Here is a 17,572-nt window from a genome sequence, read left to right on the forward strand (position 1 = left end):
CATCTCCCTTTGAGCATACTATGGTAATATTAGGCACAAATGGATACTAGTTATTTGGATACTGTAAAAAGGCATGGTCTTCATTTATGTATTAATGTTAATAAAATGGGTTTCAGAAGCCTGGTCTACATAGCCAAAGGGCTTGGCTAGTGTTATTAAAATGCTGAAGAAACGTTGCTAGGTCAAAGCCTGCAAGCAGAGCTAATGCTAACAACTATGCCCCAGAGGGCACAGGCTTACCTGCCTACACCCAAACCACTAGACAGCAGGTGGAATATACAGTAGACCGTGCCTACATAAACAGTGTTTTTGTGCATTTTTACACATCCAATATAACTGTTTTCATGGATAAAACAGACTGTGCAAAGTTAATTGCGAAAATAGGATTGTATCTATACAACAAAATGTAGCAACTGCTTACATATCAGAGTCCTCTAGGACCTGCATGCTTTGCTAGTCAGAAAGTAGGAAACAATTATATTTCAGAAGATCGGCAATGACTTATGAAGTCGCCTGCCATTGTGAAATCCATATGATCATGCCTGAAAAGAGAAAAAAAATTCCATATAAGTCAGCACAGAAGTTGAGCATGACAATATAATCATATCAGAATATTGCATTGCAGTGGTGAAAAAGGGCCCGATTCATCATTGCTTTTGCACTTTTTTTGTTTGCACCCAATTCATTATTCTATTTGCGCCTTTAAGTTTATTTTATAAGTTCTTGGCTGTTATTTTGCTTTCTCTTGGTGGGCAGAGTCTAGCAATTTCAGATGTTTTCGCCCAATTCATCAACTGCGACTTTTTAAAAGGCGCAACTTCACTATAGTCCACCTCTGGTGTATTTTTGGGAACGCCAGTATTCTGCCACAATTTTTAACTATTATTGGCGCTAAAAGTTGCAAAAATAGCTCAAGACAGAAGGGAAGCCCTTTTCTTTGCATTAAATTCATGAATCGCATGCTTCATTTTGGTTAATGTGGTGCCAAAAACAGCAATTGATACCACAAAACAAAAAAGGAAAGGGACTTCTAAAAAAAATAAAAAGATGAATTGGGGCTACAATGTTTAAAAATAAAAGGTCCGATTCATCAAAGCTTTCACTCAATAATTATGGCATAAAACGTTGAAAATCCACAAAATTTAGGCACAACTCAAGAGTTTTGGGTAAAACTCAAACTTTTTCCATTTTCACACCAGTTTCTCCCAGCTTCGACAAAACGGGCATAGTTGGGGCGTGACGCCACAGCTTGTCTAATTGATAAGGAGGTGTGGCATTCCCTACGCTTCAAGTCTTACTTGGCGCACACTTCGTTACTCGTCCGATGCTCCAGATTTATGAAGAGGCATGCTCTGCACCTCTTCATGAGCCAGTAGCGTCTGACTCCAGCATGCCCCCTCAAGACGCTGATCTTGATGAATCAGGCCCAAAAAGTTCATACAGAATGCCAAATAAATGAAGGTCCCACTTTTAAGACCAAGTGTGGCAGATTTATGAAACTTTTCCACCTTGTTAGCATGTTCTCACTGTCTGGATAAAAGGCAGTGAAGCAGATCAGGAACAAGCTGACATTTTTCACGTGCCAGCACTATTTTTTCCAGCAGGCATTCATGCTGTAAGGCAATATTGCGCATGTTACGATGAAAATCCTGCCTGGCATACAATGGGAAGGTGCAGCAGTGTTAACTCATTTATTCCCCATTCGTGACCAAACCTTATAGCTTCACATATCAAAACAGAAAAAGTACTATGATCCATGCAGAAACTCAGCTCTGCACCATAATAATAAAACTGGGATCTAATTATTTGTTTTTGCCAACTCTTCCCGTTTACATACAGTTACCTTCCAATTCACATTCCATACACTCTGCTTATACCACAACTTGCATATATAGCAGAATTGCTTTTCTAGATTTTAAAAATGCTTTATATATGTAATTACCAGCACAACTACTATTTCTAAATGTGAAAACGAACTTGACATTCACCAATAATAAATCATAAAAGCACTTTTTTCATTCTTTTTTTTTTTTTTCTTTTTAACAAAACCCATGTTTACATTCAAACCTTCATTTGTACATGAATTGATCAGAAATCCCTAATTCACCGCTGCCATGTAAATTGTTACAAGTGGGAGTAATTTGGTTACTAGGGCAGAGAGGCTGCAGAGTATTCCCATAGCTGCTTTACCCATCGTCCTTACAGCATCTGTATACTGGCAAGGAAGAGAGAAGGGGAGCGGTTGTGAAATGCATCTTTTTCCTTTGCTTCCGGAAGACGTACATTCACTACAATAATTATTGCTTCAGGTTTCTCTCTCCATTGCTGCAGTAATATGCATGCTGTGCATTGGTCAGGGTTGGGTCTACAGACTCATTCATCAACTTCCTGTCATTTCACCTCCTTTAATACAAACACATTAGTAAAAGTTGAGGACACGTAACAGGAAGCATACGCATAGAAAAGCTTGTTCTATTTCTCAAAAACTCAGGAAATGAGAATGAAAGTATTTTTGAAAATTCACGTTTCTATTTAAAATGTGTTTATGCATTAATGAAGATTTTTTTTTTAATCTTTCTGTTGCATTGAGCCAATCTTCTATTATCCCTCTTGAAAATGTATGAATAAATTGCCAAAATGAACATTACGGCTCTCCTTGTCAGCGGGGTGTCTGTGCAGAGTATGACACTGTATAACCCAGTTGTCAATGTATTCATACACTGACCAAAGGAATCTCTGTATGCTCCAGACAGTGCTGTAAATAGCAGGAATCAGTTATTTTAATCACTTATTAAGCAGAATCGGTCTCAGTTTTTACACACTGAGTGCTGTACCTATGTACGTACTGGTCTCTAATAAAAATAATTATTTTTGCAGTTAATCGATGAGCCATTCTTAAGAAAATCTATAGTAGAAGCCATTTGCAAACCAGTCTTGAAGTGAACTGAGGGCGTATCGGTGCCTTGTAAGAAGCTGTACAAGTCACTGACATACCCGGTGCACTTCCAGTCTGATTAGCTTATGGCTTTTGTGTTAGATTTCTCTTTACTGGTACCTCACATCACTCCCCCTCAAAAAATATCATTTTTTTTTTATTCAGGGATAAGAGTCTATTCAGCTGTAAGCCATAGCACTACTGCCATATGTTAAAACGTGCTGATGCAGAAAAATGTTAAATAAGCATCCCACAAAGATTTTTTTATTATAAATCTGTGTATATGTGTATATGTGAATGTAGTGTAAGTGCTAATATTCTCATCTATCGCCGCCTTCTCCTCTTCTCAGTGACGCCACAGCACTTCAGACTCTCCGGATCAATCTATGCTCCATATGTGACTTGGAAGTCTCTTTTACAATTTAAGCCTATGGAGGTGCACTCTGATGCTCCATAGGCTTACACTGTAAAAGTCACTTCCAATTTACATAAAAAGTAGCGTGGCCCGGAGAGTCTGCAGTGCGGTGATATCACTGGGAAGAGGAGCAGAACGGCGCTGGATCCTGGTGAAGGTGGCGATAGATGAGAATACACACACACACACACACACACACACACACACACACACAGATTTTTAAACAAAAAACTTCATGGGAGTGCTTCTTTAAGGCATTGCTGATGATAAAATTGAAAGTTTACCACAAGTGAAACAGGCTCAGTGATAAACAGCCAGCCATGTATTCTCTACTTGATGAGAAAAACACTACACACCATGAGAATAATACCAGAAACCAGGCCTGAGGGGTGGCAGACAGTAGAAATGTACAGACGTTAAAATCATTTAATATTTTTATACTGGAGTTAATAAGTTATCACATATCCACTCTGCAAAGTGCTGTACTCTTACCTCTCGTGTAGACAATGTAAAGAGAAGTGGTGAGCAGTCTCTACAGAGCTCATTCTCATGATGGTTGGGTGCATCAACAGCAGAACCACCAATGACCAAGTTATCTCCCATCCTATGGTTAAGTGATCACTTTTGAACTTGATACAAACTCTTTAATGTAATTAATAATGTTGTATAACTAGTGTATGAAATGCAAAGTCAGTTGCATATTTACTTTCATTTTACTACAGTACATTTCTTAGTATTAGAGTTGGCGTGAACAGATTCGCACCACCTGGTCCATTGGCCACATCAGTGGAATGTGTCCTATTGACAGGAGCTGCGAGAACTGCCTCGTACCTGACACGGCTTGTTTTTTTTAATGACAGGCTAGCTAATTAAAAGATGAGCTTTGGATGCCGTCAGGTAGGAGGCGGTTCTCAGAGCTCCCGTCCATTGGCTTCAGATTACCAATATGGCTGATGAACCAGATGGTGCGAATCTTTTCGCACCAACTCTTTATCGTACTGATCATTGTATGAGAGTCATTTACAAAGCAGCTGGAGTCCGGTTTATCGACACCACATCCTTGGCAGACAATAAGAATTGCTCCTCTTGCTGCTCAGTCATAGGCATTAGCAGAAATTACTACTACTAAGATTAGATCCAGGACACTTTACCTGTATTACTTTAAGAACTTGAAGGCTTTTCATTTTCTATAGAACGCTCATGCTCAACTAATATTGTGCTTCAGGAATTGACAGATTTCCTCAACCCCTTTAAGGAGTACCTGCAAAACAAGATATAATAACTTTGGTTAGCGCACAACATTAAGGATAGGCCTACACTAAGATTTATTAATGTTCTAGTTATTGATTTTATCCATTGAGCTACAGCTGCAGTCCAAAGCAATACTGAGATTTAGGGTATGTGCCCACGATGTAGATTTGAAGCAAAAATTTCCTGAGCATTTCTGCATCTACTTGGCAGAAAAAACACATGCGGATTTTACATGCATTTTTTTTTCCAAGCGTTTTTCCAAGGGATTTTGAGAATCACTTGGAAAAGAGCTTGACAAGTTGGTCACACAATATAAATCCATGCAACTGGCATGGTTTTGAATTGTGTGACCAACTTAGAGGATATTTCCACTATCAAATGCTGCAACTAAAGTAAAAAGAATTCAAAAGTAAACAAATAAAAAAAAACTTATATTCACCTCTCTGGCAGCCGCCGGTCTCCTCCCGGCAGCGTCCTCTCTCCTCGGCATCCCGGTCGCGTGTCCATCAGCTGACTAAATGACGTCACCGCAGGTCCTACCAGTACACCGCGGGCCGCCGAGGAGAGAGGACGCCACCTGGAGCCGCCAGAGAGGTGTGCATGAATATTTTTATTTTTAACTTTATAATTCTTTTTTAACTTACAGGTACCATGGTACCCGGTTTGGAGGAGAGTCTTCTCTTCTCCAGACCCGGGTACCATCCGCACATTGTACCGCATAACGTCCGCATGTATACACGAAATCGCACAATAAACGGTTGTGCTGCGGATTTTTCCGCAATGATAATCCGCAGCGGAAATTTCGCGGATCATCATTGGGGAACATGACAGACATCTTAACAAGCGATTTTAATGCGTTTCCGCGGCGGAAATACCACCATCGTGGGCACACAGCCTAAATGTTCCTCAACAAATTGAGTACACTGTAATAATGAAACAATGGACTTTATAAATTTCTCTGACAGTGATCATGCAAACATACAAACTGAAGTTTGTGTGCATGACAATACGATAAAGCAGGAACAGGATGTGGTGATCAGATTACAGTATAGCCACAATACTAATACTTTTGGCTAAGATTACATTTTTTTATCCTATTAATTTTACATATAAAACTGAACAAAATATATTTCTGTGTTATTGCCCATTTAGATGAGCTACACTGTGTCCAGAAATTATTAGTATTTTGACCATATTTTTATGCAGATTTTCCAACTCCGGCACTGTATAAACTTGACTGCTTATTGGATGCCGCAGATCAGGTGATGTGTATTTATGTAATGAGGAAGGGTGCGGCCTAAAGATAAAACCCCCTTTATCAAGTTGTAGAGAATTATATGGCAGCTTGTTTTCCTCAGGCAAAATAGCCTAAAATAGAAGTGTACCTGCCTCTGAAAAGTCAACAATTGTTAAGTCTTAGAGGGAAGCAGCACTCTTGAAATCGCAAAGGGCTGTAATTACAGAACCATCAAAAGTTTTGTTGCAAATAGTCAACAGTGTCGTAAAAAATGTTAAAAAAAGACGTAGTTACTTACTGGTAACGGGATTTCTCAGAGTCCATGACGGCACCACGGAGAGAGGGGATCCGCCCTTCAAGGACAGGAAACCTACAGATAAAAGGGCGGTACTTCTCTCCCGCATCAGTTGTTTACAGAGCATGAGAGGACCACCAGGTTAGTAACACAAAATGTTACAATTTAAGAACTCAGAAACACCACGTGGCTACAACAGGTAACTAATAAGTGTGCGCACCCACACGTGAAGGGAGGGAATGAACGGGTGCCGTCATGGGCTCAGAGAAATCCCGTTACCGATAAGTAACTATGTCTTTCGCCTTCCCCCATGACGGCACCACGGAGAGAATTACAGAGAAGTGACTCATTAGGGGGGGGACCACAGCTTCTAGAACCCTTCTCCCAAAAGTAAGGTCTGAAGAAGAGGTTAAGTCTAGCCGGTAGTGATTGAAGAAGGTAGAGGTGGAAGACCAGGTTGCCGCTCTACATATCTGCTCTATCGTAGCACCTGTGGGGAGACGACACTCCTGTCTTTTTGAATCCAGCACGATGCCTAGGTATTCCTGTATCTGGCATGGTTCTGTTTTGGATTTTTCCATATTCAAAAGCCATCCTAAGCGAGTCAAAGGATCCATGACCTTTCCCAGATGGGATTTGCAGTTTAGGAAGGAGCTGCCTATTACCAGGAAGTCGTCTAGGTATGGGACGACCAGGGTGTTCTGTTCCCTTAGATGAGCCATTACCTATGCAACAACTTTGGTGAAAACCCTTGGGGCTATGGCGATGCCAAATGGGAGGGCCGTATATTGATAGTGTTTGACCACTCCAACTATAGGAACTGCTACTCTGGGGAACTTTCGGTAGTCTTTGTGTATCGGGAAGTGATAATAAGCGTCTTTTAAATCCAGGACGGCCATGAAACAATCGGGAAACAGCATTTTTACTGATGATTTTATTGTTTCCATTTTGAAGGCTTCCACCTTCAAAAGTTTGCTCAGCTTTTTTAGATTTACAATCGTCCTGTATATCCCATCTGTTTTTTTCCTTAGGAATAAAGGAGAATAGAAGCCCTTGCCTTCCTCCCCCCCCTGGGACCTCCTGAAGGACTGCCTTCCCTACCAGTCCCGGATTTCCTGCTCAAAGGCCAGCTGCTCCTCGATTGAGGACCTTTCGGGGGTCACGACAAAGTTTGGCTGAGGGAATGTGAGGAACTGGAGTTTCAAGGCCCGATTGTATTAGGCTCAGAATCCATGAGCTGTCGGATATTAATTCCCAGGCTGGGAGAAAGCCTGATAGCCTCCCCCCCCACCCGGGACAAATCCTCATTGGGAGGGCTTTCTGCTATCGTTGGGGGGGGGGGGGTTTGTTAAATAGGAACCCTTTGGTCTTCCTTCTCCTTTCTTCCCACCTATCCTGCTCTTTGGGGGGAGGGGGGGGTTTCTACGGATAAACCTTTTGCTCCGAAAAGGTTTTCTGTAAGCAGTGTTAGACAGGATAGGGAACCGCTTCTTATTGTCCCCTGCTTTTTCCACGATGTCATCAAGGGCAGGCCTGAATAGAAACTCGCCCTCACAGGGGATGGAGCACAATCTTGATTTAGTCTGTAGATCCCCGGGCCAACATTCGAACCAGAGGGCTCGTCTGGCCGCGTTAGCGAGCCCTGTTGCCCTAGCACCTAATCTGACGGAGTTCGCCAAGGCGTCAGCTAGGAAGGCTGCTGCCCCTTTCATTATCGGGATAGTTTCAAGAATTGTGTCTCTAGATATTTTTTGCCTCAGTTGTGTTTCAAGCTGGTCCATCCAGACCATTAATGACCTGGCCGTACATGTGGCAGCTACCGCAGGATTTAACCACCCCCAGTGGCTTCCCAGGAACCCTTTAGGAAGGTGTCTGCTTTTTTATCCATGGGGTCTTTTAAGACGCCCATGTCCTCAAATGGAAGGGAGTATTTCTTTGAGGCTTTGGCTATGGCGACGTCCAGTTTTGGCGCTTTCTCCCAAAAGGAACATGCAGGGTCATCGAACGGGTACTTTCGTTTAGGGGAAAGGAAGCCCTTCCTCTTCGGTCTTTTCCACTCTCTTAATTAAAGAGTGAACATGCTCATTTAGTGGAAAAGATCTCCTCTTTTTTTGCTCTAGACCATTACGTCCTGGAACATTATGTCCTGGATAGATTTCTTGGGCCAGGGATCTGCTAACCCCATGGTACACCTGACTGCCTTAATGAGGCCCGTTTCCTCGATAGGGAAACAGCTCCGTCCTCCTCTATCTGTAGACGAGGAAGAGGAAGATGAAGAGACGGATGTGTCCGAATCTCCGCCATTCTCAGAACTGCTAGATCTGGACTCGGGGGATATGGTTTTAGTTTTTTTTTTTAACCATTTACGCCCCCGAAAGGATTTAATGATATCTTCGACCTGTGACTTAATTAGGTCTCTAAGTTCAGAGGTAAATTTCGGGGTTTCCTCAATGCTGGAGCTGCAGAGTCTCTTATCCCAAGTAGTGGGTAAGGTTGGCCGGGCCTGGCATCCCATGAAGATCATCTTTAGGCACCCCGCAGGTATGCCTCCTCCGCAACTGTAGGATCCCGTCAAGGACAGGAAACCAACTGAAGCGGGAGAGAGGTACCGCCCTTTTATCTGTAGGTTTCCTGTCCTTGAAGGGCGGATCTCTTCTCTCCATGGTGCAGTCATGGGGGGGGGGGGGAGAAAAAGACGCACATTAAATTGCCAAAGATTTTAAAAGAATCAAAATGTGAAGTGGCCAGGACATATTTATCCTCCAGTGCTGTCATATTCCAGAGCTCCAACCTCCCTGGAGCGCCCAGAAGAACAAGGAGTTTAGTGCTCAGACACGGCTAACATAAGGAGGTTGAAACCCAACCACCACTGAGCAAGACAAAGAAGTTGAAACGTCAGGACTGGGCCAAGAATTATCTGATGACAGATTTTTTCAAAAGTTTTATGGACTGATGAGATGAGAGTGACTCTTGACACTCCAGACTTTTTCTGCAAGTGACAGTAATTCACACATTGTTCCCCTCCCCCCAGAAATCATGAAAGATCTTTGGGGGCATTTCACCATTTAAATACTCTTTTTTTTTTTATCTCAACAGATTTCCACTATAAAGGCTCGTTCACATGCCTGTATTTTTTCGATCCAAGTGCTATCCGTGAAAAAAAACGGACCACACTCGGACCGATGTTATTCAATGTAGATGAACTTTTTTTTTCACTTATTACATCTGCAAGTGAAAAAAACTCAGCATGCACTAGTTTCTTCCAAAAATTGAATGAGACTCACCCGTTCAAGTCTAATGGTGGGTAAAAAAAAAAAAAAAATCAGATGCCATACAGACTGTGCATGCATGCTTATTATATGCATGTGTGCGCACTTAAGTAATGGACCTGTTATTAACGTCTTGACGAAATCTAATGTGCAATACCAAGGAAGTCTTGCTTTCCCCAGAGTGCAATCAATATGCAGTTTTTTGCTCACTCCTAGAGACCCGCCATAATAAAGGAACTATAAGGTTATATTCACAAATTGCAGATTTGCTACGGATTTTCCACATCATTTCAGCATAATCTGAAAGCATTACATCCACAACACAGTCAACCCAAACAAGCACAATTAAAATATATACTGCAATATTTTTATATTCCAGTGTATAAGTGATCAAATGACCGCAAGTAAAAAAAAAAAAAATGTAAAAAAATTACGTTTAAAGTTGCCTCTTTTCCCCATTTGAAAAATAAAAGGAAAAAAAATATATATATTTTTATTGTTCAGTCCAAAAAAGTCCCATTTCTGAAAATATAAAATAAACAGTACGTTAAAACGCAAAAAAAAAAGCCTTTTTTGCTTATTGCATTTCTAAAAAAAACACAAAAAGTGGTCAAAATGAGGATTTTTGGTATTCACCCACAGAAACCATGGGTTGTATGCTGTCACATGGAGGATGACACTAAACATACATCTTGGAAAAAAAACAGATATTATTGTTGTATACAACAAAACATTGGGAAAGGAGGTAAATTGACCACCGTCCCAATTGTTAGTCCATGCTAAAAATATATATACACACACATCAAAAACCACAAAATATTCATCATGTGCAAGTATTAAACAATTAATATTATAAATAAAAAGAAAAAGGAAGTATGAAGTGTATTCTATAATATGTATGCGGTACACCGGGCACAATCAGCACAGAGGTGTTTAAATTTGGCGCCAATATCGCTGATTGGTCGCGGACGCCGGCCGCAACCAATCAGCGTCATATTAGTGTGGGCCTGGGAGCGGTGCTGCTGTGCGGGTACTTCCGCTGCGAGCAGCCGGGAGATGAGCGGCTGCTCGCAGCAGAAGCATCCCGACCGGCGGTGCCGCTCCCCGGTCCTCCCTTCACACTTACCCTCGGGAGATCAGCGGTCCTAGCCGCTGATCACCCGACGGTAGCCGCATGGAGGTCAGCGGCGCCGCCGGTCGGGGTAGTTCTGCTGCGAGCAGCCGGGAGATGACCGGCTGGCGCTGGTTATCTCCCGGCTGCATCGCCGCTGACCTCCGTGCGGCAGATGAGCCGCTAACGGCCATCTTTTTTCTGAAATCCTGCGTCGCTGATTGGCCGCGGCTGGACCAATCAGCGACGCTGGATTTCCTGGACAGAAGGACACACAGACGGGATAAGACAATTATATATATTAGATAATTACAACTAATACCAGTATTGCAGAAGGAAGGATAGCAATTCATCGGTTACCACCTGAGCAACTGTCTCTTTCAGTACCCTTCTGCTAAGACTCGCAACACTGATGCAAAGGCAAGAGCTTCGCACAGATTTGGACTGAAGACTAAGTAGCAGCCCTATGGAAGACAAGAACATATTCCTGGAGGTGTATAACTCAGGAGGCATCTACCACAAGGGGGTAAGTGGACCGCGCCCCAGAAGAGGAGCCCTAGCTTAGACCGATCTTCCACATTAGCAGATTGAAACCATGGTAGCCCCATGTCAGAGCATACCGGGTTGACAAAGCATCTGAGACAGCAGAGCTGCACAAATGACATCAGATTGTTTAAGAATTGCTCAGTGAGAAGAGAAGTATCTAAAAGGAAGAAAAGCAACCTCCTCACTAAGGTGGCGAACACTGTAGGGAGAAAGGAAGGAGCTGAACGTAAAGTCATTCTGGCCCGGAGAAAGAAAAGTGAGAGCCACGCCTCAAGGGGGAAAAAAAAAAATATATATATATATCACCATTTGGGTCAAATTGACTTCTAGGTTACAGCACAGGATAAATGGATTATTCCAGGATCAAAAAAAATTGCATAAAAGGTGGTAAATCACATGCAAAAAAATAAAATAACTGTAAAGGGGTATTCCTGTCCCAATATGTAGTAGGTATAGTATTAGCAAATAACTCCAATTAGAAATGTAGTATAGTTCTTCTGATTCACTATGTTACTATGTCTGGATCAACATGTTAGGCTATGGGTTGAACTAGATTGACTTAGTCTTCCTTCAAGCTTAAAAACTATGTCACTATGTTACTTTCCCCATGTGCAGGGCATTGCAGTAGATTAGATATCCATTAGATAACGGTCACTATTTGAGTGGTTGGGTAGTAGCCATATATACTTATGCTACTGCAATGCCCTGGGGTAAGCACACATAACTATACTACATTTCTAATTGGAGGTATTTGATAATATTATTATAACACCTATGACATATTGGGATAGGATTTTGAAGATGGGAATATCACTTTAACTTGGAATGGTGGTCCCTACAGTCACATGCCATAGTCCCAAATGCAGATCAGTGCTTCTAGGCAGTCTTGTGCCATCGATCACATCAACAGCGCTGAGGCCAATGATTGCCTGCAGTGGTCATTTGACCACTGGAGGGAAACAGACAGCAGCAGATAGCACATGGCCGGCAATGATTGAGAGACATAAGATTCATGAAGTAATTGTTAGTTGTTTTGATATTGTATATTATTTAACTGAATCACAAGGGAAAAGGAAAAATCACAACCTAAACAGTTGTCCTTTTCTAGCATTAATTTCAAAAGGCCATTCTTCTCCAGAGGAAACCACTACCGTTCAATTACATTTTCCTGTGATCCTACGCAACTTTTTCTTTGTGCATCCCTAGCCTAGATACTCAACCATTCTCCTAGGTGAGGAACGTAAAGCACCAAGCCAGAGGTTTTTTTTTTCAGTGCTGGACTGGTGTTTCTAATCTAAGGTCTCTCTGCCTATAGTCTTATACTTAACAGCCGCCGTCTTCACCTTTTATCAACATCATTCTGGTCCTGATCTGCCATCGTGACTGCAACTTTTGACTGGCTGGAAGTCAGAAGTCACAAGCTCTCAATGCAATTTTAGGAGAGCCAGAACAAAGCTCTGAGAGACTTGCATTAAAAAGTGACCCCTGGCTCGTCAAGCAAACACCGGCGCGATCCAGCAGGTCACAAACTGCTGGAAACCAACTGGAGCGGAGGTGATGAAAGGTGAAGACGGTAACAGATAATCATGCAAGTAGGTGCAGCGACCTTCGATTAGAAGCACCACTCCAGCGGTAAAATAAAAACCGCTGGAGTGGTGCTTTAATATACAAATAAAATATACATGTTAAAATATGCAGAGTAACATATATCGCATAATTTTTTTTTTTTCACCAGAGCATATATATCTCGTATAAGCTGACTAGTTAAGTATAAGTGTTAGCTTGTTAGGACCTGCTATAAGAAAGCAAGCGCAGGCACGGAAGCAATAGAGAGCAGACACAAACCTGTTAGACAGCAGATTGTTACTTAAACTGCATGAATACCGTATATTATAGTTTATACAATGGATATAACAAAAAAAAAAAAATTTACACACCCGTTATAAGGAAAAAAAACAAACAACCCTCATACCAAGAAGAATCATTTCAGAACTTTTTCCATCTTTAATGTCACCCATAATCTGTACAATTAGGGCTGTGGAATCGGTAAGCCAAACCTCCGACTCCTCAATTTCCATGACACTGACTCCATGAGTCCCTCATACATGGCTCATGTTTAGGTGATAAATTTACTGCAGCACTGATTCATCTCCGCTAAATGTCTAGACCCTTAGATCAGGAATAGGACATTTCATAACTTTCCCACATTCTTATGAAAAAATATTCCCCACAAACTGCATTGAACTACTGTACCCAATTTATTATATATTTTAGGAGTTGGAGTCGGTCTATTTTATATCGACTCCGACTCCACAGCCCTGTGTACAATTCAAATATAAAAGAAACAGTCGTTTTGGGTAGAAAAATAAACAAAACTAAAATAATGTGGTTGCATAAATATGCACACTCTTAAAATTCAAGTACCCTTTGAATTTATGACAACATTCAGTCTTTTTGGGTAGGAGTCTATCAGCATGACATCTAGAGTTGGCAATCTTTACCCACTCTTCCTTGAAGCAGTGCTCCAAATCTGTCACATTGAGAGGGCATCACCTTGTATATCGCCCTCTTCAGGTCAACCCTCAGATTTTCAATTGCTGAAAGGTGAAATTCCTCTTCATCTACTGTACAACAGAAGCCTGCAGGTTTTGATGCAAAATTGTCTGATATTTGGAACTGTTCATAACTCCCCTCGACCTTGATTAAATTCTCAGTTCTGGCTGGCAAAAAAATTGCCTCAAGGCTGCCTCCACCATGCTTCACTGTAAGTATGGTATCCTTGTGATGATGCACGGTGTTAGCTTTCTGACAAACATACCAATTGGATGATTGCCAAAAGAGTTCAGGTTTGGTCTCAGACCATAACACATTTTCCTACATGCTTTTGGCAAACTTTATGTAGGTTTTGGCAAACATAGCTGGGCTTGGATGTTTTTATTTGTAAGAAAAGGCTTCTGTCTTGCCACCCTATTCCACAGGCCAAAGAATACAGGAGATTATTGTCACATGCAGTACTCCCCACAAATTCCTGTAGCTCCTTTAAAGTTGTTGTAGGCCTCTTAGCAATCTCCCAGACAATTTTTTTTTCTTGACTTTACAGCAATTTTTGATGGACATCCAGTACTAGGCAATGTCACTGTTGTGCCAAATTAAAGCCATTGTTGACATCCGTCTTCACAGTATTCAAAGGTATATGTAAAGCCTTCAAAATTGTTTTGTATCCTTCTCCTGACTGATAACTTTCAACAATGAGATCCCTTTGATGTGTTGTAAGCTGTTTACAGACCATTTGCTGTAAAATGCAACTAAGAAAATGTCAGGAAAAAACTACTAGAAAAGCTAAACTTTATAGGAGGTTAATCAGAATCAAGTTTAATGATGGCAGCTGTGTACTGACTACTGTTTTACATGAGTTTAAATGTGATTGTTTAATTCCCAACACAACCACATTCTCAATTATAAGCAGGTGTTCACACTTATGCAATCAATTATTTGTGTTTTTCCCCCCTCAAAATGATTTCAGCTAATTTCTTAATGGATGATGGGTGACATTAAAGGGAACCCATCATAAAAAAAAAAACACTATTAACCTGCAGATATGTGGTTAATCTGCAGGTTAATAGCATTACTAACCTGCCCGGCGCCTACATTTAGCCGAACGATGCAGGGAAAAAATGAACTTTATTCTCCCCGGAATAATTTGGTTTCAGTCATGGGCAGCAACAACACAAGTTCAGTCACAGCTCTGAAAATACTGAGTGGCGGCTGTAACCACGCTCCCAGATTGACAGCTGGCCCCAATGTAGAGGGAGTCTCATCCAGGGGCGGGGGCACGGTTACAGCCGCCTCTCTGTATTCTCAGAACAGTAACTCAACCAGTGCTGGCGCAGCCCCCATATCTGCAGGTTAATAGTGTTCTTTCTGGTGACAGGTTCCCATTAAAAGTGGAAAAAGGTCTGAAACGATTCTTATTGGTATGGTTTTTTTTACATGTTAAAAACCTGGCAATTTAACAGGTGTCTGTAGACTTATATCCACTGTATAGTCACATAATACCGTGTCACGCTATAAGTGTTAACATTTAGGATACGACAATAGAAATCGGCCAGAGCATGCCTAAAAACCTCACCATCATGCAATTTTATCTCCAATCAGCAGTTTTCAAATTGATTTGTTAATGCTATTACACCTTGAAATGCATTAGCGTCGTCCACCAGAAAAAGACTTATCTTCTGCGGTTGCTAATGAATTGTGAATTTGAAGATACTCAATGCATTCACGAAGGAATCAAAGATTACCCATCAGCTATTAGGAAATGTTATGAAGTAAGTTAGGTTCTCTGCTTTCTCTCAATTTTGACATCTTTGAGAGACTTCCTGCCTCTGAGCTGGTAGATATCTCTGCTTGAGGGGATACTGTGCAGCTTCTGAACATATGGGAATATGCTGCTGTCTTCATGCTGGATGTAGTTGTAGTGTTACATGCAAGATGGATTCCTGTAAATTATGAAGCTTAAAGAATAGAATGCCAGGAGTAGCAGCAATAGAAGTACCGTAAATCCTATCAGTCTTCACTGTATTGCAGCTGCTGGACCCTTTCAAGCACATACAGTGGGGAATATAAGTATTTGATACACTGACTATTTTGAAAGTTTTCCCACCTACAAAGAATGGAGAGGGCTGTAATTTTTATCGTAGGTGCACTTCACCTGCCTGTGAGACAGAGAATCTTAAAAAAAAAAAATGCTGAAAAATCACAGTTGTTTGATTTTTACATAATTAATTTGCATTTTATTAAATGAAATAAGTATTTGATACAATAGAAAAACAGAACTTAATATTTGGTACAGAAACCTTTGTTTGCAATTACAGAGGTCAGACGTTTCCTGTAGTTCTTGACCAAGTTTGCACACACTGCAGCAGGGGTTTTGGCCCATTCCTCCATACAGATCTTCTCCAGATCTTTCATGTTCCGGGGCTGTCGCTGGGCAACATTGAGTTTCAGATCCCTCCAAAGATTTTTCTATTTGGTTCAGGTCTGGAGACTGGCTAGGTCACTCGAGGAACTTCAAATGCTTCTTACGGAGCCACTCCTTAGTTGCCCTGGCTGTATGTTTTGGGTCATTGTCATGCTGGAAGACCCAGCCACGACCCATCTTCAATGCGGTTACTGAGGGAAAGAGGTTGTTGACCAAAATCTTGCAATACATGACCCCATACATCCTCCCTTCAATACCATGCAGTCGTCCTGTCCCTTTTGCAGAAAAGCACCCCCAAAATATGATGTTTACTCCAGCATGCTTCACGGTTGGGACGGTGTTGTTGGGGTTGTACTCATCATTCTTCTTCCTCCAAACACGGTAAGTGGAGTTGATACCAAAAAGTTCTATTTTGGTCTCACCTGACCACATGACCTTCTCCCATGCCTACTCTGGATCATCCAGATGGTCATTGGTGAACATCAAATGGGCCTGGACATGTGCTGGCGTGAGCATGGGGACCTTGCATTCCCTGCAGGATTTTAATCCATGACGGTGTAGTCTGTTACTAATGGTAATGTTTGAGACTGTGGTCCCAGCTCTCTTCAGATCATTGACCCGGTCCTCCAGTGTAGTTCTGGGCGGATTCCTGACCTCTCTCAGAATCATCCTTACCCCACGAGGCGAGACCTTGCATGGAGCCCCAGAACGAGGAAGATTGACAGTCATCTTGTGATTCTTCCATTTTCTAATAATTGCACCAACAGTTGTTACCTTCTTAAGAAGTTGTTTGCCTATTGTCCTGTAGCCCATCCCAGCTTTGTGCAGGTCTACAACTTTGTCCCCGGTGTCCATAGACAGCTCTTTGGTCTTGGCCATGGTAGAGAGGCTGGAGGGTGATTGAGTGTGTGGATAGGTGTGCGTTCACTGTCTCCACCTTCACGCGAATTGATCATCAAGAGGAAGTCCGGGCTGTGGCTGGCCTCTGACTTTCTCTTAATTTTCAATTCATTCAAAGGTGGGGCCTGTGCCGCCAGTGCTGATGGGCCACCGGGCTCATGTGTCAAAACAACCGCACAAGAGCCTTGAGACCTCAAGTGCAGACACAGCTGGACCGGTGCTGGCACGGGAGGTTGAGTATAGGCTTTTTTATTTCATCAGGGCAAAACATTTCGATCAAGAAGGGGTTGTCCTAATAGTGACCAACCCTTTTAATTGACCCTTTGGAAACAGCTATGTCCTCCTTTAATACATTACTTAATATCAGCTATATGCTATTTCCTATCTGGGTGTTATAACACACAGGACCATGCTATTACATGACTGATAAATAACAGTGTTCTAAATTTTGTATAATTTAGGCTACTTGCGGAATGTGTGAAAACAAGTTTTCAAAAAATTCAATCTCAACTGGTCTCCTTAGGATATTTTCTGGATACCCCTGAATATATGAGAGTCACCCTTTTTGACTCACTCAATCCTCTCCTCATCCTTACATCCCAATTCCTATACTGTCCCTTCCCCTCCCTGTCTAT

General features: G+C 41.8%; 1 protein-coding gene across 3 annotated transcripts in view; it reads right to left on the bottom strand.

Annotated features, from left to right (window-relative positions):
- TASOR2 (transcription activation suppressor family member 2) overlaps positions 1 to 17,572 on the bottom strand; it is a 126,108-nt gene that overhangs the window by 100,361 nt on the left and 8,175 nt on the right. For all 3 annotated transcript variants that reach the window (XM_073652471.1, XM_073652472.1, XM_073652470.1), the window contains exons 2-3: positions 4,502 to 4,611; positions 422 to 542 (exon numbers count right to left, since the gene is read on the bottom strand). In XM_073652471.1, the coding sequence (XP_073508572.1) occupies positions 422 to 447 (26 nt within the window). In that variant the 5' untranslated portion in view covers positions 448 to 542; positions 4,502 to 4,611. The remainder of the gene's footprint in view (positions 1 to 421; positions 543 to 4,501; positions 4,612 to 17,572) is intronic.

This window comes from Phyllobates terribilis, unplaced genomic scaffold, assembly GCF_046119375.1.
Source record: "Phyllobates terribilis strain yellow unplaced genomic scaffold, ASM4611937v1 Scaffold_11__3_contigs__length_659146591, whole genome shotgun sequence".
NCBI lineage: Eukaryota > Metazoa > Chordata > Amphibia > Anura > Dendrobatidae > Phyllobates > Phyllobates terribilis.